At 35.0% G+C, this 26,421-nt stretch overlaps 1 protein-coding gene across 3 annotated transcripts in view; it reads right to left on the bottom strand.

Moving 5' to 3' along the window:
- Positions 1-5,037: 5,037 nt before the first annotated feature.
- LOC145967589 (zinc finger protein rotund) overlaps positions 5,038-26,421 on the bottom strand; it is a 149,398-nt gene continuing 128,014 nt past the window's right edge. For all 3 annotated transcript variants that reach the window (XM_083092619.1, XM_083092620.1, XM_083092621.1), the window contains one exon: positions 5,038-7,701. In XM_083092619.1, coding sequence (XP_082948745.1) covers positions 6,550-7,701 — 1,152 coding nt within the window. In that variant the 3' untranslated portion in view covers positions 5,038-6,549. The remainder of the gene's footprint in view (positions 7,702-26,421) is intronic.

Below are 26,421 nucleotides of genomic sequence, written 5' to 3'. Positions count from 1 at the left end.
CTTATGTAATTGAAAACTCGAAAAAATCAGGGGTATCCTATTATACCTTTAAAAGGAGAGACACCAGGTGTATGTACAGTTCCCGCACAATTGCATTTAATTGCGTTTAAGGATGCACTTTTTTGTAAAATACAATAATATTCCTCCCTCTCTCTCTCCCTCTCTTTCTCTCTCTCTCTCGCTCTCGCTCTCTCTCTCTCTCGCGCGCGCAATAGTATAGTTCTCCTTTATAGAGATCTCTCTTCATATTTCTCTCTCATCTCTCTCTTTCGCAGAGTTATACAATAAAATATCACAGTTCTGTTCGTACCACGCAATAATTAATATATTGTTTTTCCTTATGTGTGCCACTTATATACGTTTTCTCGCATTCTTTTTTTCTATCTTTCTCTCACGCAAATATATACATACAATATATATATATATATATATATATATATATATATATATATATATTTGCTCTCACATATACGCACGCACATATGTTCTTTTCATCAATTTCTTTCTTCGCTACAGATTTTTTCTTCTTTTACGAGCGCTTTGTAACACACAGATGTAATGCACACGCATCTATACGCGCACACTCATACACATACATACACACGTATATATTTCCTCGCTTTTCCTCTTGACGACTAATGGTTACGCAAAGTATGCTGGTTGTAGAAACATTCATTTACAACTTGTATACTTGAAGTATATAGTAATAATGACTATTTTTTTTTACCGAAAGAGAGAACGATATATAAAGAGTGAGGTTGCGCGAAGCCTTTTTCTCCAGGATAGAATATGTAATCTGATGGATCGTCTCTCACTGCTATGAAAATCGTATAGACACATTCATTTAAAAGAATATACATACATACAGTACGATTCATACGATTTTGTTAGAAAATCGTGGGGTATACAATCACCTCTCTCTATCTTATTAAATCATATTAAAATGCAAATGTCCTCGCTACTCGCAATTTGTCCTGAAGAGAGATTTCTCTGTTTTTATACTTATATACGATAATCGACGCAGATCGTAAATTATTGCTCCAAATGCGAAATTTATTTGCGTTATTAAGCGAGCGTTCATCGACGTCCTCTTTATCATATCGAAAGACTTCGTATGCCCCCTCCCTCCGTGCTTGCTATAAGTATTGCTAAAAGAGTGTATCCTACCACCTTTCATTTTCGCGTCTCCCAAAAGATCGTTGTCATTCAGAGGAACTAGTCGCGGACAAAGAACAACTTCGTCGATCGATTTACACTTGCGTACGTTCGCGATTTTATAAACAACGCCTCTCCTAAATACTATCACATCTCATCCGAAACTAATATTCTCTGGCACGAGAGGGTATTTCATAGAAGTATAGATGAAAAATTCCCTTTAATCATTAATGTCGCGACACACGATCTCCCGTATTTTTGTATTTTATATACAACGAAAGAATAGAATTGGACGGCATTTGTCCGCGAAGTGCTCACGCGGAGCGCTAATAACCGAGTGCGCTTGAGTGTCTCGCGAAATTTATCGTAATCGAACGTAAGAAATGAGAGACAGAGGAGATTGCGACACAAAGTCAGCGAAGGATAAAATAATCCAAGTGACGAACAACGGGAACAAAGTGGCGCATAGAAGAGAGAGTTCGCGGCAATGGTTAGCGAGAAAAAAAAAACGCTTTTTTCTTTAATCTTTTTACCGCAAAAGAGAATAATAACTTATAAGAGCTAAAAGAGAATATTATTTCAATGCGCACGTATATAATATAATAATTATCTTTTTCCGCTAAAAACTAATTGTATGTATATATCCTATTTTAGTTTCTCATTTGGTAAAAAATACTTTGACAAAACGGATATAGGATACTCTGGTGATTTAATAAAAAGCAAATTTACACCCATTTACATGAATTAAAAATATGAAGAAAAAGCGCTCTGAAAAAAATTATGAATAAGAATAGCGGTTGAAAATAAAATCGTATAAAGACACACTTGTACTATTTTATTCTTTTATATAACTTATGTTCCGTAATTTGTAAATACGTGAGGATACATGAAACATAAAAACAATAATATATATGTTCCAATAACAATATATTTTAACAATGATAATTTTTTTCTAATAATAGAAAATCCTTACGTGTTATTTTAATTTAAATACATTATCTTCAAATGTGTATATCAAAAAAAATAAATTACAGTAATCCAAGGTTTATGTTACTAAAAAAAAAAACGTATGTGTACTTACGGATTAATGCACATTAAATTGAGATGTGAAATCCTTGCCTTAATCATCCTAACGTGTGTTCCAACATTTAATATCTCTATGGAAATATTTAAACACGATAGATAAGCTGTATATTATTTTATTCAGCGTATCGTTCGATGTTCTCTTGGTGAGTTTTCAATACTTTAGCCTACAAATCCGAGTGTGAAGAATAAATGTCCTTTTCTTATTTTTCAAAAAATTAATAATCGCCAATATAAAGTTGAAATACTTTTTTTAAAAATAAATAAATGGATGAAAGGAGGGACGATTGTATGATGAGAGAGAAGGGAAAGGCCAAAGCAAATTCATATCGTTTTGAGAAAATAGAGAAACAAAATAACTCAACATTACATGTCGAGAAATTCTCCTTTGCCTTTATTTTAACACGTGACAGTTTATTAAACGAAATAATAATAATAATATTAATAATAATAATAAAATATTAATAATAATAATAATATATAATCAATGTGAAACTAAGAATAGGCAGAAGAAATCACATTTAAAGCGCGGGGTTTCGGAGTTTTTTGCTCTTATCTTGCATCTGTCCCTTGCTGTCATGCGAATCCGTCCTATTTCGCGTTCCCTACATTTCTCATTATCAACAAAAATGACGGATATCTATCTATCTATCTATCTATCTATCCTTTTCCCTGTATTTATTGTGTAGATTAATTACGCACTTATTACTCGAAACATTTTTCCTCGCCCCATTGTCAACCTAAATCAAGATGTATGTATATCCAACATTTTTCAATATATATAATCGTGCGCACTCACGCGATTATTTATATTCTTTTCTACCTGTTCATTCTTTGACGTTTACTTTGGGATATCCAGAGATAGCGAGTCACATGCCGTCTTGTAAAGGAATCTGGTCCGCCGTCTGGCTATACACAGCAAGAAAATGAACTTTGAACGTTTACCCCTCGCCCCTTCTCTCATTCATTGTTCTAGCATCACCTTAATAACAACGTAATAGTTTTAAACAACTTGAGCATAAGGTAAGGCGCGGACATGACTACTACGGGGTTCGTTTCTCACCGAGTGAATCATCATCTCGGTACGCAGATTTATCTTGACACAATAATCGGAAATAAATTGGCACTGCGACATCTTTCGTCGTAAGTCGACAGAGTAGCGGAAATAAAAGCGGAATTCACATGTAAAATGTATGATTAAAAAACGCAAAACTTAACGATCAAACTTGATATTGTTTAAACATAATTTGAACATTGAATATGAGCATAACGCAAATAGAACTCGATAGAACGTGAATTACACAGGAACCCCGAAGGAAAACACGTCTGGCACCGTAACAACAAATTATCTACAATAGTTCGCATATACATGTTTATCTTCTTCCCTCTCTCTTTCTCCTTTCATCTCTTCTTTCTCTTCAACACGCGCGCACGCAACGCGCACACACGTATGTAACAGATTACATAAGATTACTTAGATCTTAAATAAGGTACTTAGAATATTTTTACATTATTAGAAAATCTGTGTGCTTTCTCTTTAATTTACACACCTACTAAATGATCGATCAAAATATTAATCAAATAATAATAATAATAATATTATTATAATAATAATAATTAATAATAATAATAATAATAATAATAATAATAATAATAATAATAATAATAATAATAATAATAATAATAGTAATAATAATGTAAATAAAAATAATATAATAATCATAAAGAGATGACAATATAATGATGCTAATAAAGACGATGTCTCGATGTGACGATAATAATAATTATTTCTTTATTTATGTATTTGTATATACGCATATATGCATATATTTATTCATTTATTAATATATGCATATATTTATTTATTTATATAGCACCTATTTACAAGAGGAGGTCTCCGTGCGGCTCTCTTAGAATGTGCGTGATGCTTTTATACTTTTTTGTATGTGTGCCCATATATACTTCTATACATTCCTTTTTGTATAACTCTTTATATGCCAGTCTCTCTCTATGCGCTTCGCGCTACACTTTTCTTCTCTTCCTTATGTCTTTGTTACCATTGGTGTTCCTGCATAAATTTTACGAATGTTCTAAAATGAATTTTTCGTTCGTTTTTCGTACGTTTACTCTATCTGTTTTCATCCGCGGACACGTTACGACGTACATTATACGATGTATTTTGTGTGTTTAGTGTATATTTAATTTTCTTATTTATCAATCCACTTATGTCATACGTTTCACATTTATTTGTCTGTCAAGAGATGTGATTTGCATGTAAATCGCGAAATTTCTTAAAATAATTAAAACTCGTATACACAAACATTACGAGAAATGAAATTTTAATGTAAACTATATTTTTGATGAAATTATAATATAGTGCTTTCTTTTATATATATATATATATATATATATATATATATATATATATATATATGTATATATATGTATGTATGTATATGTATTATATATATATATATATATATATATATATATATATATAACACAAAAAACATAAAACGGAGAAAAATACGTAAATAAAACACAAGAGTAAAAGAAAACTGCATAATTAATATCTTAGAACTTGAAATATATTAATTAATTAAACATAAAACATTCCTCGAGTTTGTGGGAACAATGTAAAAAATAATTCCAGTTGAAATCTCGATCGTCCAAAATAATTTCATAAGAGTGATAAGAAATATAGGGCTGTGTGTCGAAAAAGTGAACATCGCCGAATTCAAAAAATTTCGTTTAGAGAGCGAATTTATTGAAAAACACACATTTTTTTGCTATTATATATATATATATATATATATATAACTATATAAAAATATAAATCATTTGAACATTTTTATCAATGAAAAATGATCTCGGTCTCCGTTCACAACTAAGATTTTTCACGATAAACTGAGGAAGAAATCAGTTCATTCATCTCACCGGCGTATCGTATACTTTCTAGCATTATGAAAGTATATCGTCTACCGTTCGAATACGAGTTAATCCATGATCGTGCTCCACTTTATCATTCAAACGTCGTCAGATCGTACGGATTATATCGCGACGAATGCGTATTGATAGAACTTTCTAGCTCGTAATTGGCACGCATGATCATTGGCGAGGACGTTAGCACGCCGAGAAGCGTGGATAATCTGAGAGAGTCCGGTAAATATCGATTTTATTCTCAACGGACGTAGAAATTGAATTTTTAATCGCGAGAGACAACGAAACGGTTTTTGACGATCGATAGTGATCATATCGATTATTAATAATTAGACCAGTATGTAAAGATATAGTTTTTTTTTTAAACTACATCACGTCAGTCTTATTACATTAAGGAATGTAACCGTCGAGGTTTCCATCATGTTACAACGCGAGTAACGTACATGTGTGATTTAGAGCTTTGGTTAACTGTACTGTGAACCGTCACTGTAAATATTTTATAAATGTGCTTCCAATTTCATTAACAATCGGGGTACCAAGATGTAATTACAGAAAAGAAAATACAGAAAACAATTTTTATGCTGAAAACCTTCATTGGAATTAATTTTATAATCGTCACCGCGATTTCACAAATCGATTACTAATTGGAGAGCGCGGCATTAATTGGCAATCAAACTAAAAGAATAGTTTTAATCTAAATAAATTTGTTTTTTTGTTCTGCGTGTAATAATTCATTCTTAAATTAGATCATTGTGCTCATCTGTGTTTTAATAAAACATATGTATATTTTATACAATAGATAATAACACATAACGCGTAAGCGCATTTTAACGCGAGTTATACACGCGAAATCGAAAGACTTATAGATAAGACGTTAAAAAAAAAGAAAGAAGATAAAAAAAGAGGAAGAGAAAGGTGAAAAGGAAAGAGAGCGATAATCTTGTACGGGTTGTCGAAAATGATTTCGACCATACGAGCATACATCTCGTACCTCTTATCCATTTTCTGGCAACGATTATCATCGTAAGCATTAATCTATTAAAAGATTACGATGAGACGCGCTATTGTTCTTACAGGCATACATACCTATGCAATACGAATGCAAAATGCAGTTAAACACCGAAGTCAAACATTTGAAAGAAAAGTTAGTTTCGGAGTCATTTGCGTGGGATTTGCGTATACACCAGCGTAAAAAATAAATTAGACGGGTATAAAGAGATCACGGAGAGGAGAAGACGATCGAGCCGGATGAAGCGAGAGCTCAAGTCACAACGTGCCGTGTCATGGAAAGTAGAAGAAAAAGAATAAAAGAACCGTGATGAAGAGAGCTCGCGAGTGCTTCCTGAAGTTAATCTCCAAGACCAGCTAGAGTTACTGCTTCTCTTTGAGACCGCCCAGCAGCGCGTGGCTCTCCATCGTGGCACTGAGATTGCTGAGATTGCTCAAGTTCCCCAGATTCCCCAGGTTGCCCAGATTGCCGAGATTCGGCTGATGGGCATAATTTCTGATCTGGTGGAGACTGATGAGCTGATTCGGGAAAGACGTGGCGTTTTGGTTGCTGGTGGTGCCGGGCGTCACGCCGGATGACGAAGACGTAGGCGACGACTTCTGCGTCGTGTTGAACGCCTCGTAGAGATACGGCCGGGACGCCGGGTGATGACTGCCGGGATAATGCAGATGATTCAGCGGATTCAACGGGTGCTGCATCGAAGAGATCGAGTTGATCGAGATCGACGAGATCGGCGTGAAGGCCGAACTACTGTTGGGATGGTGATTCGCGCCAGGCTGGGGCGTCTGTTGCCTCGAGTCATTCTCGATGGGTTCGCCCGTGCGATGCCCGTGTCCCGGCAGCAGCATCTCCGGATTCTGGTTCTGATGGTACTCCGCGTGATGGTGCGGCAGCCTCTCGTGCAGGTCACCGATCACCGAATCCGGGCTTACCTTGGGCCAATAGTGGTCCTGATGATGGGTGGTCATCGCGTGTATCGACGGCCTGAGGCCCGTGCCGATGATCGGCGGTCTCTTGTCCGTTCTCTCCGCGTGCTTCTGCATATGCTTCGCTAAATAGGTCTCCTGGGTATAACTTTTGCCGCAGTACTGGCAGATGTGCGTTTTCAGGTGCTTCGACTCCTTGTGCTTCGGTATGTGCTCGAGCAGGCTGGGCTCATCGGAGAAGCACTTGTAGCAGGAGTTACACTTGTACGGCTTGTCGGTTTGGTGGCATCGCGAGTGGCTCTGTAGATTGCTCAATTGGCTGAACGCTTTCGTGCAGCCCGGATGCCGGCACTTGTATGGCTTGTCGCCGGTGTGCGTGCGAATGTGCTGCTGTAGGTGACTCAGCTGGGTGAACTTCCGCTGGCAGATCTCGCAACGGTACGGCTTAATGCCCAGGTGGATCCTCGTATGCTGTGACAGGTACGAGGAGTTGGCGAACGCCTTGGAGCACTGCGTACACTTGTACGGCTTCGCCTCGCGCATATGGATCTGCGTATGGAGCTGCAGGTCCGCCTTGCTACCGAATATCTGTAAAAAGAAAAGAATACTTTGATGTCAGAGAGAGAGAGAGAGAGAGAGAGAGAGAGAGAGAGAGAGAGAGAGAGAAAGAGAAAGAGAGAGGAAAATAGAGAGAAAGAAAGAGAAATACAAATAGCGAGAATATGACCGAACGAGAGACGAAGAGATGAGTCGTAATCGGTTTCAGGAACTCGCGACGGCGGCGGCGGCGACCGCCATTGCAGAAAACTTAATGTTTCCCGATCTAAAATGCAAATTAATGACTTCCTACGTGAACGTGACATAGTCGCGAGAATGTATTGTACTTCGGACTCGATAGACATTCGTCTCGCGTATCTTTTGCGACAATGTTCGATGGAATGAAACGACGAGGATGAGATTCGGTTGGCAACCATCACCGTCCGCTTCCACGGCACGTTAGCAGCGGACGCCGCAGAAAAGAGCGCGCACCGCGTGCGGTATATTTATAAATAAATAAATAAACGTAAAAGAGAGCAGAGAGCACACGCTGCCAGTAGCAGGAGCATATACATATATGAGGCTGGGAGAGGCTGACCTTGTCTATCACGGCCTCGGGGCATATCCGACCGACTGGCTTCGGGTACCGCATAGAGACTCCCCCTTCCTCTTTTCCCTCTCCACGTACTCTAATATTCTCGCTCTCTCCTTCCTTCGTCTTGCCTCTCCGTTTCGTTTTATCTCTTCCTTTATCCTCCTTTTTCTCTATCTCATTCCTCTCACATGCTAGTTTCTAGTTTCTCCAATCTCATTTAATTCTTTTTTTTCTTTGTATTTATTTTTTTTTTTTTAATATTTTTTTCACGTCAGGAACGAAGAACAGGATAAGCAGTCGTCACGATCGACGATTATTAACGCCTATCCTTTTTGATATCTATTTTGGAGTGAAACGCTTGTGGCTTATATTATCTTGCGCATAATATGAATCAAATATCAAATCATGAATATTTCAATATATTAATTATGCAATTACGACGAAATTGTTATATGTAACACGTTTAATTACCACTTTATTGCCTACTTTATTGCAAGATATTTTATTGACAATATTGCACAATTATTATGCATTGAATAATTCATAATAATTGAATTTTTGCTTTAAGTAGTAATCTCAATTGTAGTAATGTCAAAATATGATACCATTTCCGAATATCTCAGGTTTATTATAAATGTCATTAATCGATCAGACGTGACATAAGTCACGATATAATTCAGTACAGCCCTTCAGGGGTCCTACATCTCGGGATAATCAGTACCCTCCGCTATTTTCGATCTCTAATTTTTGCTTTTTTTTGAAAATTTTTGTTCCGTCTACGGTGGGTCATTAATGCTGTTAAAAGGTCTCATTCATCCGTAATAAGGCGCGCATCATTACCGAACAATAACGCCGATCACGAGATTCGTGCTGTTCCGAAGGTAACGATCGTGCGGGTATTTGGCTTCGTGGAAAGGGCAGTGAATTGTCTTTTGACGCCGCTGTGGACGAAGGTATCGCACCAGAATGACGTGTCCGAGTCGAAGAAACGATTCTGAACACGCGAAGAGAGAGACGTGAACAGAGAAGCTAGTTTCTTGGCGTCGTTGTTCCGTTCGACCGAGTGTTATTACGTAAAACAGCAGGTTCTCTCCTGAGATCGTTGTGTCGCTACGCCTGAGGATCTAGGGCGGTTCTCGGGCCCTTCGCGCGACAAGAGCTCGAAGAATGATTAACTCTCGTTATCGCGTTCGATGAAAGATTCGTTATTTCTAGCTGAAAAATTTTTGAATGCCTTGCGAGTCGAGTAGACAAAAATTCTAAACTATACTCCTGGACAAAATTAACGCATAATTTTTTTTTCACTTTTTCTTTAAAAACTGATATTTAAATTTTAATGAAAAATTTTAAAGAAAAAGTGAAAAAAAATTATGCATTAGATGAATTATGAAATATGGAATGAATATTTCATACATTTGCATTGTATAAGATGGATCAAATATGTACACATTTTAATTATAAATTTTTGAAATATAGATTTTTTAATTTAAATTTCTTAATTAGAAAGTTTTGAAATTTTCGTGCTGTAGGATTTAATTTTCATGTTTTGTGCCTATGTATGCTATTTAACAGAAGCGAGAAGAGTGATAATCTAAGCTCGCTAGCGGAGAGTTTGGTTAACGATCGCTTTACGGTTGTCGTGGATCGTGATTTATTTGGTAATCGATCGACGGTCTCGCTCGAGGCTTCAACGGCTGACTTGGCGCGTCCTTTAACGGGTTGGAGCTGCTATTTTTTTATTTCCTCCTTTCGAAACACGTCCTTGCCGGTGTCAAGTTCGCGCATAGTTCACGTAACGCGATAGTCTGCTGCGCGTAATTTTTTTTCGTTTCTTTAGCACGACTAGCAAACGGGAAATATGAGGGGCGCGAAGACAATTAGAAAAAACGCGAGAGAAGAAGCATTTATTAATAAAAAAATATCCCTAAAAATAATTTATAAAAATTTTTCCTCAAAAAATATATATAATTTTCCTAAAAAAAGTCAAAATTAAATATGAAATCAATAATTAATTAGCCAAGTACATTGAAGCAATTGATAGGGATTTGTAATTTGAAATATTTGTTACAAATTCAATCTTGCATTTATATATTATAGAGTCTCGATAAAATAAAAGAGATTTTCAAAATAAGTTCAATACTTTGTATGATATATAAAAATACATTATTATGTGTTATCCAAATAAATATTTGTACAATATACATGAAATAGCACTAATATATTGCGGATTACAAATAGTAAGTCATAAAACTATTTAACACTTACTGCAATAACATCGATTGCATTAATCGCCAATTTTGAATTTAAAAGAGAAAAACACTAATTGACTTGTTTTAAGATCATAAGTTTTACCAAGTAGACTTGGTTTATATCATCAATCTAATATAAATTAAAGAAATAAAAATTATATTAATTAATATACCTAATATTAATATAAATTATCAGCCTCGTATAAATCTCGTATAAATTATTAAATTGTAATTATGCATTTCCTACGTTTTCGTTAGATTACTTAACTTTTTTTTGCGAAAGTACATTGCAATGACTCTAATCTATTCATGTACGAATCATTATTAATTCTCTAATCGAATTTAAAATAAGAATTATTAAAATAAGTTATTAAAAAATATATAAGAATAAGTGGAACTTTTCGGAGATAAGAATATTAAAGCAAAAAGTTTTTCTCTTTCTTAAAATATTGTACATTCACGCAAGTTTAAGAGAATAAGGCCAACACTTATAAATAATTTATTAGTATAAATTCTTGTAGATAAATTTTTTGGCTTCATGTGAACCCAATTTTCGCTACATATTATTATGCGATAGAATGAGCGATTAGATTGGCCAAGGTTTCTTGACGCAGTATAATTCATTGTTGTCGAATACAAATTACGTATCTTTATCAATCGATCAGCCAATCGATACTTCCAATTAATAAATTTTAGATCCTGAGAAAATTATTCGCTTTACGAATTGTGAAATTTATTCATAGAGGACGTGACGAAGCTATAAATTCTAATAAAAATAATGACGAAGACCAAAAGTGGCAAGATTATAATTTTCGTGATTTTCAAATTAAGTTTTATCTCTTTTCTATTCGTTGATTTAATTATGATATATTTGAAAAAGAATCGAGATAAACTCGCTGATTGGCAGGTTAAATATTCGCATATAGACTTTTTCTGCAGGAACTTGGAGGAGTTCTCTCATCGTTCAATGGACTTGATTCAATTAAAGAATTTCTCGATGCAAATTACGGCGGCGATAAATAAAAATTGGCAGTTATAATTGACAGAAGACACTTATAGTCGATCGCGGAGACGACTCGCGAGTGTGACTTATTCAAGCGAATTTGAAGGAAATTGAATAAAGAAATCCTGCGAATTATTATGTTTAACCGTCTGTAATGCGAACGCGCGGCGACGACGGCTCGAGGTAGTCCTGGCGAATTAAATCGGACAGCCGGAATCTCACGTGTACTTTCTGTCTCTCTCAAACGGGAGACGCGCCTTCAAGAAAAATAATGGCGATAAATCCAGAAATTACGTCGGTCAGACTACGCAGGTATGCGAAATTAGCGCCTCTAATTACGAAACCGGCGAGGAACTATGCCCGCTGGGCAGCCGGCTAGTCCTCCTGTCATTTCTGATTAATCGACGTCGATTTACTTAGGCAATACTTAAGAAGCCGAGACGAAGTACATTTGCCGTGACGCAGTCGGGTGTATAAATCGTGTACGCTCCAAGATCATCAGCGGAATTTAGAAGTGCGTGCACGCGGAGGCTGCACTGTGTTCAATTCTCGAATTAACATTGAATAACGTTGAAGATTTGTTAATGACCGCGAGTCATCATCTCAACCGTGTGAACGTGAATTTGTTTCCTCCGTTTGATGTGAAACAATGATTAATTACTACATTTTCTTCATCCAATCAATATATATACATATCTAGTCATTATATGAAAGAAAATGTACTAATTAATCATTGGCAATTATAATTTATATATATATATATATATATAATATAATATATAATATATAATATAATATATATATATATATATATATATATATATATATAATATATTATAATTTATATTACAATTATAATTTATAATTATAATTATAATTATAAATTATAATTGTAATTACAATTATAATTATATATTACAATTATAATTTATATATATATATATATATATATATATATATATATATATATATATATACATACATACATACATATATATCGAGAATCTCTCGGAAAGATGGTCATCACACGCGTACAGAGAATTTCGTTGTGCTCTATGATGGATGACGGTCCTTCGCACTAGTCTGCGTATATTTGCCGCTCAGTTCCTCGTCTCGGTTCTTCAACCTCCGTGAAGTAGTCTACGAAGTAGCCCCGGGGCCAGATCTCGTAAATTCAATTTAAATATTTCGACCTTAATGATCGTCAGATGCGAGAAGGAAGACAGTCAAGACAGTCAAGGTCGATGTCGGCATGCGATAAAAGTACATTTTCGTTAAGTAATTGATAATCTTTCGCATATGTATTAAATTATATATTAAATTTGGCAATAATTCTTTTATTTCCTTTTTTCCATATTTAATACAGTTTTTTCGAGAACGCATCGAAAAGTATAATGCGATACAAAAATTTCAGAAAAAAATCTTTTTAATTTTCAAGTTTCAAATTTTTCGCTCTCGAGAAGTCTCGTGATTTTATCGAACTCACGTGAATTCTTAACAATTTAAAAAAATTTTTTTTTATATAAATTATGCAAGCATAAATTATATATTAAATAAAAATGCGCATTAATAACATGCTTAAATTGTGTCGAAATATATATATTAAATATGCGCGCGCACATATATACACATACACACGATTTTGAAATAAAATAAAAGATTTTTCAATGCTCTTTGAATCTTTTAAAAGCTTTCGAATTTCAAATAATGATTTATAGATTTATATATTCTTACATGCGCATTCAAATTGATTTACGTCATCAAGATGATCGATAATAAGAGATAAAAACACGTATGTTCATATACGTCAGTTCCTCCGTGTAATAGTGTTACTCAGCTTGCCGGAATTTGTAAAATACTCGATAAGTTAAAGTCAAAATAAAGCTGCCGAGATAATTAATTTTATCAAATTAAAAGGCTTCTAAATGTGTGCAATTGAATTCGTTACGATTATCGACGTTTTACTCTCTTGCGTTCAGCTCGTAAAGTCAATTCATTAAGACGATAAAGACACGTAGCGATCTTTTTGCAAACAAAATGATGAACGTCAAACTTGAGTTTAATTACATAAAATGCTATTAAATAGGAATGTAGAAATCATTCGATGGACTTGTTAAAAAATCGCAAAGATTTTTAATGATTGACTCCAGCTTATTGACTCCAGCTTATTGACTCTGTCTTTTTAATTTCTCGATTTATGTTTCAAATATACTTGTCTTTCTTTTTTATATGCAGAATTAATTACATTGTCGTTAAATGCTCATATTATAATCTCTCTCATTATTATTATATTTTCATATTATTACTATATTTTTTAGTATAATATAATAATAATAATAATATTTTTTATATATAATAATAATAATAAATTATTATATCTTAATAATAATATTATTATATTATTATTAATATATATAATATTATTATATATATTAATAAATATAATATTATTATATTTTATATATTTATTAATATTTTTATTATAATATAATAATGATAATATTATTCCACTTTATGACTGAGGCGCGGAGCGCGTAGATAGTATTCTATTCATGATAAATTCAGATCTAACAGCCAGAAACGATTAGAATACGCTGGGAATTTCTCTTCGAAATTGCTATCTGCGTATAAACACGCGTTGAAGATCTAAGAGTTAATGAACAACACGCACGGTGTGCGTGTAGCGCGTAACAGCTCTTGCTCCGGTTTTCCGCTCGCCTGCGGAGCTGCAGCAGAGCCGGCAGAGAGGTCGGTGACAACCTGTTGATAGGAATTTTCGTAGCCGGGTTGACGCGCCGGGTGAAAATCAACCCGGCGACACGACAAATTAAGCGCCGCCTGTCGCGGCGGCAGTTACTCGGATAATTGCGCCCCGCGAGATAATTTCGAAATGTTTTGGAACATTTCCCGTGGCTGAGGCGAGGCGCAATTATTTTCGCGAGAGGCATTTTTAAAGCGTATCATCGCGATCGTGAAAATTATTCTTTAAATTCATCGAAAGCAAAGTTGAAATAAAGTACAAGTAATTTCGTGTAATTACGTAATACTATGACGCCGTTAAAGTACAAAGTGGAATTAACGACGCAGATTGAACGAATGATTTAATAAAGAAAGTAAAAGTATGTTGGTGATAATGGTAGAGTAACGAGTCGCGTCTCGGAGATTTATCGGTCGACAAGTACAGCTTCTTTCTCTATCGATTTCTCGTGACGCAAATTATCAGAATCCCCGATGACTCCAAGATTATCTGTTAGACCCTAACGGTATCGTTACATAAAGAGAAGGGACATGGGAAAAGTGAAAGAGAGAGTGAGCCCTTTAGAATCTCGGAGATACGTAAAAAATATTTGTGGAGCCGTATGACTCATTCCCTCCGTCTCCTTCTTCCTCCTCTCTCCTTTTCTCTCTCCTCTTAGCATAGACTAAGTATCCTTGAACTCGTGCATAAAATTATAATAAATTGGAGGAGTCGCGAAGAATTATGGCTGTGTTAAAAAATTTAAATCGATTGCAAATCTCAGCATACACGTGTCGTGTAGAACAACCCGACATCATGACGGCAATACGATTATGATTTTATCAGGCACGATATCGCGTCCGCAGTTTAAATCATCTAACGCCAATAATAAAGTTCCTTAGAGAACAACTTTTATCGAGGCGAATTATCCAGTCTTGCTAATTTGTTGTCCAGCAGCGGATTTATCTATTCCACGCACAGAAAGGTGTGCGTATTATGTTCCAAGGAAGTATTTATTTTCTAATAAAAGGAAACTGACTAAGCGGATTCCTGGGTAGTTTGATCTAGAAGTACAATTTGCCAGAGTGGCATTACGCAAACGCGTCACGTCTCGGTTGACAGGTTTTCAAGACATCGTTCCACTATCATTCTGCCGCACAGCAGCCGACATTCTCAAGCCATACGTTTCGTCTAATGATATACGGCGATTATACAGAAAAGTGGTAGTCAAACGAGTTTCGCGCGAAAATCCACGATATATGCTTCGATATGCCACTTGGTGGCACGTGACACACGACTGCTATACAGCTTTATTATTATTTAGCCGCAATAAAACTGCTTATATCATAAACATTTGTGTCCAGAGTTACTTCCTAAGGTTATCGTCGTTCGATAATACGTTATCCCAAAGAGAAGGTCCAAATACAATTAGGAAAGGACGCATAACGTTTCGAAGCAAGAGAAAATAAACAGAAAAAATATATATTAATATACATATGTATACAGATTTATTTATTTATTTATTTATTCATTTATTTATTTATTATAGATTTAAAATTTTACGTAAAAGTTTTATGATGAAATTTTTATGATGCGGTCAAGAATAAAAAATGCTTCGGCAATTTGCTAATCGGGATGATGACAAATGACGGTAACAGAAATACATATTAAACAAATTTTAAAGCCATATTCGAAACAACACGAGGACGGAAGTGTTAATATGAATTAGCAATGAAGAATTGATCGTTGTAACCGACTGTTCGCTGCTTTAATCAATTCGAACAAATGGTCGACCGAAAAACGTCGCTAAATAATTTCAACAGTAAAATGAATTTGCGAATATTCGGATGATAATGACGGAAGGACTTTTATGACGTAGGCAGGAACGACGCGAACGATCGAAGCGACGACAACGACCGGTTCGACCTCCTCTCTCATCCTCTACGCACGGCAGCTGGCAGGTGCCTGGGAGAATATCCCCGACCGATTCTTTATCTACCCAATTATACAATCCCCTGTCTAATTGGCTAGCTCCATGGACCACCTTAACGAAAAACAAAAACAACTGTCTGCAGATTCTTCTTCACGCCGTTAGGCGACTTCCGTAAGTTGTTGCGCCCTTCACGCTCGATGTCTCTATTCCCTCATGTCGTATTATGCAATTGGCGTTGCGCAAAAATGACTTAATCTACTAGTGTAGCGGCTTTTTAAGTGGATTGAATCTAAAATGTGGGTTATTTTTCGACTTGTACCGCGCTTATTTGTTTATTATTTGTGTACTCTAATTTATTTTTGCATAATGAAAATTGTTGAATTGATATTTGTCAGAGAATAAGCATGATAGATTTGCTCTTATGGATTTAGAATTTATCTTTTAATTATATCAAACTGATTTTTGCGCATCGACCAATCTTTCTTGGCAATCGTACACTGAGAAAAAAATCTGGTTACATTAATTAGAAATCTGGTAGATTCAACCAGTATGTCTGTTGGAAAATGGACGAATCAGAATTCCTTTAGGAATTGCCAGATGAGTATGATTAATTTCTTCCTGTTAAATTTACCAAATTTTTAATTAATTTAAATTTTTAATTTTAATTTTAATTTCTTCCTGTTAAATTTACCAAATTTTTAAATAATTTTAATTTTTAATTTTAATTTTAATTTCTTCCTGTTAAATTTACCAAATTTTCTTGGTAATAATACTAAACTTACAACAAAAATGGCATTACTGTGTCCATATTTAGTTAATATAACGAGAAGTTTTATAGATCTAACTAGAAAATACTAATCAAATCCTTGTAGTAAAATGTATTAAACGTTCTAGTTATAAGAAATCGAGTTTTATCGATAACTAGAAATTCTACTTAATTTAACCAAAATGTCTTCTATCAGATACGTCTTGTTGGTACAATCAAACGATTTTTCTCAGTGTAACATATAGTTTTTGATACGTTATGGCAAGTGCCGAAAAAAAAATGATAAATGATATCTCCTAACGCGAAAGATTAAAATGCATGATCGCGTTTGAAACAATATATGGTAATTGTGAGCCGGGGGTTTAAGCTGATAGTTGATTGGCCGCGAAGCCGCCATTCATTAAACTCGTGGTTGCGCTTGTTGAGATCACCGCGAACACAAACTCTAAACTAGTCATACTAAACCAGTCATTTATACGCGAGTCTCATAATCGGAGCTTACATTAGAGTTGCGAGTTTACAATTCGACAAAATGGTTTCGTAATCAGAACGATCGACCTTTGCGGCCTGATTCCATCCATCGCCGGCCGATGATTAGCGTTTTGCAACTAATTACACGTTACATTGGAATTCATCAAATACCTGACCGGAAACCCGTAAAAATGTTCGATTACGTTTCTGCTAGGACAGAATCCTGTTAATTCGAATTTCTGCGAGGGTTAATCATTCATTAGAAATCGAATTATTGCAGCATAATTAGGGAAAACATTATTTACTTTTTAACTTGAAATGTTGTTTTAGTTGAAATTTAGATTGATACCGAATTAATAAGAGGAGAAATAATGACAAATTTTGTCAATTATATTTTTTACGAAAAAGGAAGAAAAAGATCCACATTAAATTTTTTTAAATATGCGTTACATTACTGTAATTTTTCATGACTCATTTCGTATATATTAAATGAAACGTAATAGCTAACAGCTATTTTGAATATTTTTAAAGATTTTTTTATTTATTTATCGGAAAATGTGTATGTGTATGTGTGCGAGTACAAATTCCAAATCGATGTATTCCTATGAAAGAATAATGCACGATCCAATTTCTGCTGGAAGCAATTCGAAACAGACGCAACGGTTCATTCTCTCCATTCCTGCCATTCATTAACGTAGACCATGGTTACTAGGAACGGTTTCAGAATCGTTTTAGCCTCGAGACGCGAACAAAAACCGAGCGGTAGCGTTCGCGCTGCAAGAGAAAGAGTAATTAGTAAGAGAAGAGGAGAGATCAATGTGTGTGGAGGACGTTACTTTTTCCCTAGAACTATAGTGCGTTCCAGATACAGTGTTCTCTGAAATAAAACGTTAGCGCATAAAGTAGTTCTTTACATGAAATAGTATTTTAACGCAGTAAAAGACGCGAGTATTTTTTACCATAAATTCTAAACATTTCATCAAATATATAAATATGATAAATATAAATATAATTATATGATAAATATTGATCAAAAATATATTTCCGACAAAACTTCTGTTTACTACGCAAATCGAAAGTATTGCAACTCGCGAGCGATTACGTGAGAAGACAAAAAAAAAAGAAGAAATATATATATATATATATATATATATATATATATATATATATATATAAAAGAAGAAATATATAAAAAAAAAAAGGAAGAAATATATCTTCGACAAAATTTCTGTCTTCTGCTTGTCCAGCTCATTTTTAATCTCGTAATATCTGCGCTTGATTGTATCAGAAAGCGTCGTGAAAATATCATGAGGTATCGTAGGAAAAATACCGCTCGTGCTACGCAAATCGAAAGTATTGCAACTCGCGAGCGATTACGTGAGAAGACAAAAAAAGGAAGAAATATATCGAGCGGAGTGATTCTAGACGGATTGTAACGTGTTGTTTATGGACACGAGGTGGTCGTCGGATAGACGACGTGAGTCAGACTCGTCGGTAGAGCCTGAAATAAAAAGCACCCGAGGCATCTCCCTGTGACCGGGACGCGAGCGGTGGTCGGGTTGAAATGAGCGTAAGGAAGAAGCAGAGAAAATTGATACGCGATGAATAAAACGTGCAGAAGAAGTGCGCGAGCAAAATGAGATGCCGTTCATTTTTCCGTTCATGTTTCCGCGATACGGGCGTTTGCGGCTGTGGAGGAATGCATTCGCCTGTAACAATTGCCCGTAAACGGGGGCCCGAGTTCGCACCGGAGGGTGATTGAAATACGAAAGAAGTATATTTCCCTCTCTAATCAACTCTCACAGAAATGCAATCCTCCCCTCTTTTGGATCTCGATACATTTCAGGACTCTTTGTCAGTTTACTTTTACACTCTCTCGTATTAGTAATAATTAATCAATAAGAAAAATAAAGTATTTTATATAATAATATATAATATACGTTTTACACACACACAGTTGTAGATGCTATATAAATAAGCGATAAAGAATATCTGTGTGTGTACATGTATATAAAGAGAGAGGAGATATTTTGGGATTTTCTGGTAAATCCTGTATATTTCACACATAGCAGAGAGTCCACCCTCTTGCGGTAACGTTTCGTCGGAGATAGGGGGTTTGCGGCTGCAATCGGGATAGTATCCCTTGGCTATGATAACTATAGAGAAGCGGGTTATGTGTGCTTCTAGGGAAGGATTTTTTTCCATTAGGAAAGGCTGACACGTATGCGTGCACACTATAATAGGCGAGAGGCGACGGCCATCTGCGCCCCTCGAAAGGTGCATACAGTTTTTTTTCGATACGATTGCGTTTTGAAATTACACGTACCAAAATGCGAATGTCAATTTTCTCGCCAATTTAAACAAACGAGAGAAAAAGAAGAACAAAATACTTAATAAATTAACGTCTTTTAATGTCAAAGTCGACGAAAGTAAATCAGTTGAATAGAATGATAAGGATCCCGAAAAATGTCCTTCTTCAATATCTTAATGCACAAAACTTCCCGATGTAATCGTTCGATTTTCCACATTCGAAACAAGAGACAGAAAAAATTATAAAAGAGGAAAAGAAGAGCGAGGGACGACGGCGAACAGCACGAACAGCACGAAGATAAAACGAAAAAGCGGAGCGCCGATATTCGTTCAAAAGGAGAGGAGGAGGAGGAGGGCGAAAGGGAGGAAGAGAGGAAAAAAGATGGAGGTGAGAGACGAGGCGAGAGGAGCGGATGAGTCGAGGAGAGGAGGAGGAGGAGGAGGATGCCGACGAGAGCGACGGCGCTAACGATTCCTTAATGAAAGCTGAAACGGCGCGGCAGAAGGCTAGCCTCGTGTTTCGGAGCGCTCGGGTTCTTTTACGCCACCGGTCCCACCCTTTGAACGTATATACGTGTATATAGGGTGTCTCTGGCCGAGCGTATTTTTCTCCGACGATAGACACCGTGAGTGACTTAACGGCGGCAGAAAATTACTATGGATTGTTAAGTGAAGAAGCATCGCTCTATCGAGATGAAATTTGAGAATTAATCAAATTTAATGAGAGACCATGCTGCAGATTTTTTAAATGCTTTAATTATAATGTATGTCGGCGATTAAGGTCTTAATTAAACTTTCATTTTAAGAAAATTTACTTCATTAATTGGTAAATAAAGTTGAAAATTAATAAGAGACACTATTGATTTCCTAACTGATTAAAATTTTCTTAGAAATTTATATTTGTCGAGTTTTGATACTCTTTTAAATTTTATGTTTGGATTTTTAATATAGGATTATTTGCCATATGAAATCATTATTCTCACTTTTGTAATTCTATAAAAATATACTATTCTAAATGTTTCAAGTCTTATTATAAAAACATCATGTGTAATATACACGACCGACGGAGACATTTCAATACTTGTTTCAATTCAAGATACTCGGTTTTTACGTTAAACCAAATTTTACATTAAATGAAATCAAATCTTAAGTTATTCGAAAAAACGCTACGTATTCCTTACGTTCAATAAACTTGAATAAATACACACATACAATCTACGCAAATACAATATAATATCCGCGTCTACCTACATGCTATGAGCATGTTATACATACAATAAGTTTCACGTGCATGTACGCAGAAGTGAAACACGAATACTTCTGTAAACGGGATGTTTGACCAGATGAATCTCAAGCTTATTCGCGCATGATTTTCGTCGAGACATCATTCTAATTAATGTTATGTAGCTTATGTAATAAGAGAGTAAATGAGAGAGAGAGAGAGAGAGAGAGAGAGAGAAAGAGAAAGAGAGAAGGAGTTTAATTCACGAGAACATACAGAAACTATATAAGTCTAATATTAATAAAACTTTAACTGTGCTATTAAAATCTAGGTGTCTTATTCCTTAATAATAGCTTGGAGAATATACGATAAAATCATTATTTTACAAAGAAAATATAAATATAATTTAGACATAATATATGAGTTAATAATTTTCATAATACGTGAAATGATATGAATTAATAATTTTATTTTAAATAAAAAATTATATGAATTAATAATTTTATTTTAAATAAAAAATTATATGAATTAATAATTTTCATAATATCTCTTTTTTCATCAAGGCAGAATGAAAGAAGAAATTATTTTTTTTCTTTTCTCTCTCTCTCTTCCTCACGTACAATTTTTTCGTAAGAAGTTTAGTACTAGAAATAGAAACGCGTATGGGTTCTGCCATCTCAACCTCGCGTTGAACACGACGCGTTTTTATAACTTCCGTAGGAGAAATATGGTATCCTGTGTCATCAGAGAAGAAAAGGGTCTCGCGCTTAATATATATGCCACAAATTTTGATTTTCTATTTAAGGTTGCTCGAGAGTTAAAGCGAGATCCGTCTTTCGGTCGGGACTACTCAAAATTATCAAAACGAATGTCACTCTAAAGAAAATATATCTAACAGATGAAATGAGGCATAGCCAAGTGTCAAAAAATTTATCACTGTATTGAATAAAAAGTGAAGAATATATATAAATTCCAGAGGAATGTTAATCTCTCTCTTACAAACAATTTTCAATTCTAACGATAAAAGTTGTCGACGTCGGAAGGTGAGAAAACGATCGACGAGCAATTTGCATGGGAACCTCCAAAAATCGCTTTCCCTAGGCGCTCGTTATCAGAATTAATTCTCTAGTCGATTTGCGCTGGTTTCGTTATTTTTCCCATTGTGCAGAGCACTGCATTGCGCTTCATTCCGTTTTTCTCCCGAATTTCTCTGCAATTTTCTACGGAGCGGACGACGTGCATTCGAGACAAAAGGACTTTTTCCAGTGCATCGAGTTACGCGATCTCGTCGACGTACAAACGAAACGAGACTATCCTGGTGTGACGAAAGAGTTATTAAAATAAAGTACGGAAGTGAATTAACGATATTCCTTTTCGCGGCTTTCCTCCCCTTTCGTTACCTTAGCAACCTTAGCTTGTAAAAAGTGGAGGGTGCAGTTTTTCTCATCTGACGATACACACAATATGATTCATATTAATGATACGAGAAAACAAGTACATCAAGAGAGCATTATAGTTAAAAATCAAGACCAGAATTGAATATGCTTTTCTATAGAAAATCGCGCTTTAAATAATCCTGGAGGGAAATTTCGAAAAACAAGATTTCATTCCATCGCGATCGAATCTGCCACAATATTTCGACAATTTTCCGAGTCCCTGAAAATCGAGGATCCCAAGGTGCTTTCCTATAAGACGACGTTCGCAGCTCGGCGAACAAGAGCCGGTAGAAAAAGACTTTTTAACAGGTCAAGTTTCAGAATCTCAGTGACGCACAAATGGAATTACTCGCCGAATACGAAAGAAAGTATAGAGCTCCTGCGCTCTCTATCCCCTTCCAATTCCCACTTCCCTCTTCCCTGGCATCCCTTTTCAATCCGCGATACGCTCCTTCCTCACCGGCCATTCAAGATTCGCCCCCACCATCGAATGAAAGATGAGGAGTGAGAGAGAGAGAAAGAAGGAAAGCAAGAGAAACAGAAAGAGAGAGAGGAAAGGAGATGCCCCGATATACAGGGAGTCGATCGTATCGTTTATTTCTGTACCCCAAGCAGATTATCTTTTTCGTTTTCCAGCGGGCCGCGCGCTCGAAGAAGCCCTTATTGTGACAGCGTCATTGTCGTACGGTTCTGGAAAATTGCGCACTGTGAAAGCATCTTTAAGACAGGCAGCCTCACAGAATCTTCCCCCCCGTCGCTTCGTACGAATATCTGAGACACATTGCGTTCTTACGAAGCGCACCAAGAGCCGATCGGGATCGATCAATGTTGATTTTATTGCGACTTATATCACATTCTCTCTCTCTCTCTCTCTCTCTCTCTCTCTCTATTTCGTTTATTTCTTTTTATATAAGGTATCCCATCATCCACCTTTCATCAAAAGATTCTCAGATCAATTTGAAGTAGTTTTTTCTCAGACGACATATTGAGTTATGAATTTATATATTAAGAAAATTCATAAATTTTAAAAGATGTTGATAAATCAAATATAAAAAAAAGACAATTTATATAATTTTAAATTTCTCATCGATATTGATATCTCTTCTATCGCCTCTTTTTCTTTAACACTCTTCAATAATTTGCATAAAAAATGGTATTTTTTATCGATTTCTTTAATGCTAAATCTAAATCTGAAGAAATCTTCAGCATGTACTAAATGCATGAATACATCTGTGTATGCTGCTTTATTTCTTAGGGCACAAGAAATGAACGAATCTTGAATGAATCTCGCAAGTCCGCGAGAAAACTCGAAAGAAACTAACTTGGGGTAGTATTACACCGACTTACATTTATTCATGACTTCAGTGAAATAATCTGATCTTTCTCAGGTCCGCGAGAGATGCGAGCGAGGGGTAAACCGCTGATCAAAATTATGTACACTAATGCCTACTAATGCCCAATTCCTGGGCATTGCTGCTAAATTTTTTAAATTTAATAATTTAAATTTTATTAAATTTAAAATTATTATTTGGAAAAAAAGACTTAATAATACTTTAATAACGTCCATAATACGCATTAATACTTCAATAAAACCTAATAATGCCCAAGTAATGCCCAAGCAATGCCCAGTAATGCCTCAAATCTGTACACCGCAATGCCCTCAGCGGTTTACCCCTCGGATGCGAGACTTCGTTCGACCACGCGCTTTTTAATAGTAAGGATGTTTAATTCGATCTTCCGTTCAATCCTTCTTTCACGAAACACAACGCACGGGATATCGTGAAATTGATCGAAGTTAAGCTAAGCGTAGATGGATTTTTTTTATTAATCTCGAGGACCGAGAATGCAAATATCGCCCGCTTCAAGGCGACCATTTATCGTAACAATTTCTCTCTTTTTATTGTAAATATAATTGTTCGCGCACATGAATGTACAATGCACGATCAAGTCGAGCGAAAAGCAATCCGAGAACGCGAAGGCTTCAGCGTCGTTTCGCTTCACTGACGAATGTTTCTGTGTTCCGTTGTATGCTAGCACTGAGAAGAATTCGTCCCGGAGAATTTTGCAAAAGTTGTAAATAGCTCGACGATGATATCTGATTACTGACAAATAAAAATCTTGTCTAAAAAGTCTTGTCCACAAATCGATGAAATATTCATTGGTTAAAAATTGACAGTTTAAAGTGATTTCGACTTACGCGAGAGTCATAAATATTTATGCATTTATGTAAATTTCGTTAAATTATGTACAACGACAATCTTAATCAATCACGCTGACAATTAACAATATTTTCACGTATTTTATCCTCTCTCTCTATTGTAATCATTATTTCACATACTCCTCTATTCATCCTTTCTTTTAAAAATTGACAGTTCTTTTAAGGAATAATAATCAAATTTATCAAAAGCTTATCAATTTAATTTTCATGAGTGTTCTCAAATTTCACTGTTTTTGAATATTGCTATTTCAAAATCCTTGAATCACACATTAATGTCAAAAGTAAAGTTAAATTTCTGTTTAATATTTTATTATTTTTTAAAAGAAATGAGATAATCGCGTTAAAAAAATTGAGTTTTTTAAAATCAAAGATGTATGTATTTGACTTTTTACGATGTCACCCTATGATACGATGATATAATTAAAGAGAGGAGTTATTAATTTTGAGATCTGACTAGTTGATATCATTAGCTTTTTTTCATTTTTAAATATGATCGAAAAATGAATAGCTGCATTATAATTAAACTCCTTTTTTATTCTTATATAATCATTTGTCAATAAAATCAACGCGATATAGACTTTTGTTAATTTTGTTTAAAGTGTGTTTGTGATGCGCGCGATTTGATCTAATTTAATCTGACTCAAACAGATCTTTCTTTTAGTGTATGTAATTGCTCGTCCTCGACCTCGTCGAGAGTATCACGGAGTCCGATAAAATTTCGTGAGTTTCCATACACGTGATCGAATAATGAACATCACGTTGAAAATTTGCGGTTGACGCTGATTTTATTGTCGGACGTTACGTGCCTGTTTTGGGTTTATTGTCGATAAATTGACAAATGTCGATGAACTGTCGTTTCATTTTTCGTATAATTATTAGAGCGTGTAAATAAAAGTAGTTGACGAATAAACGAGTTAACAAATAGATGGTTAACGAAAAAACAAAATGTCATCGCTTCCTATCTCTAAATTTACATTCTTAATTTTGTACGCCTAACTTTTATATCCTATATAATTTAATTCGACATCGTTCGAATCACTCTCCTCTCAAATTGCAACAACTTGTCGAAGTGTTTCTGAAAGTTGCGCGCGTTAGCATTCTTAGCAATTTTAGGTATTTTAATTTAGGTGAATTTATTACCAAAAGATCAAAAGCGATGATACAATACAAGTTACATTATTTGTAAAATTTCAGGTGATTAAAATGCCATTTTTATAATATTATTTCATATTAGAAAATCATGCCGAGATTTATATACTAATATATTAATATCATTAATGTATTTTCCATATAAGATTAAAATTCTTTGCGACATTTTAATGAGATTACAAGAATGATAATTAAATGAATAAGTTTAATAAAATATTTATACAGGAATAATGAAACTTTTGTATTGTACAAGCCTACGAAACTTTTATATCGTAATGTTTACGTCGTTATTTTAAGTTTAAGTTTTAATATCGCGTTGCGCTAAGATATCTACTTTCATACGCGATTTCCAATAGCTTAATATATGACCAATTAAGGAGAAAAACAACATGAATATGAATGAAGAAATTTATTTAGTTTCAATGATACTTTTTCTCATTTTATTTCGGGCAATTTTAATTATTAGTAAGTGCTCGTTAACAATGAAATAATTTCAATCGCATCGTAACCATGGAATTGATCGGTCACTTATCGCGCTCGCAAAGTTGCAGTTTTGTTAAATAAAGGGACAAGAGAAAGAGTGGCGTAAATAAATTGGAGGTTTTGACGCAACGCGAGAGAATTGATCTTAATGTTGCCAAAAAATTACGACACTCGCGTCAATCTTTTCGAGTTTCTATAA

Source organism: Camponotus vicinus, unplaced genomic scaffold (assembly GCF_025532165.1).
Source record: "Camponotus vicinus isolate PSW18456_S1 unplaced genomic scaffold, iyCamVici1.0 SCAF_2, whole genome shotgun sequence".
NCBI lineage: Eukaryota > Metazoa > Arthropoda > Insecta > Hymenoptera > Formicidae > Camponotus > Camponotus vicinus.
This window is presented reverse-complemented; position numbering and strand designations above follow the sequence as displayed.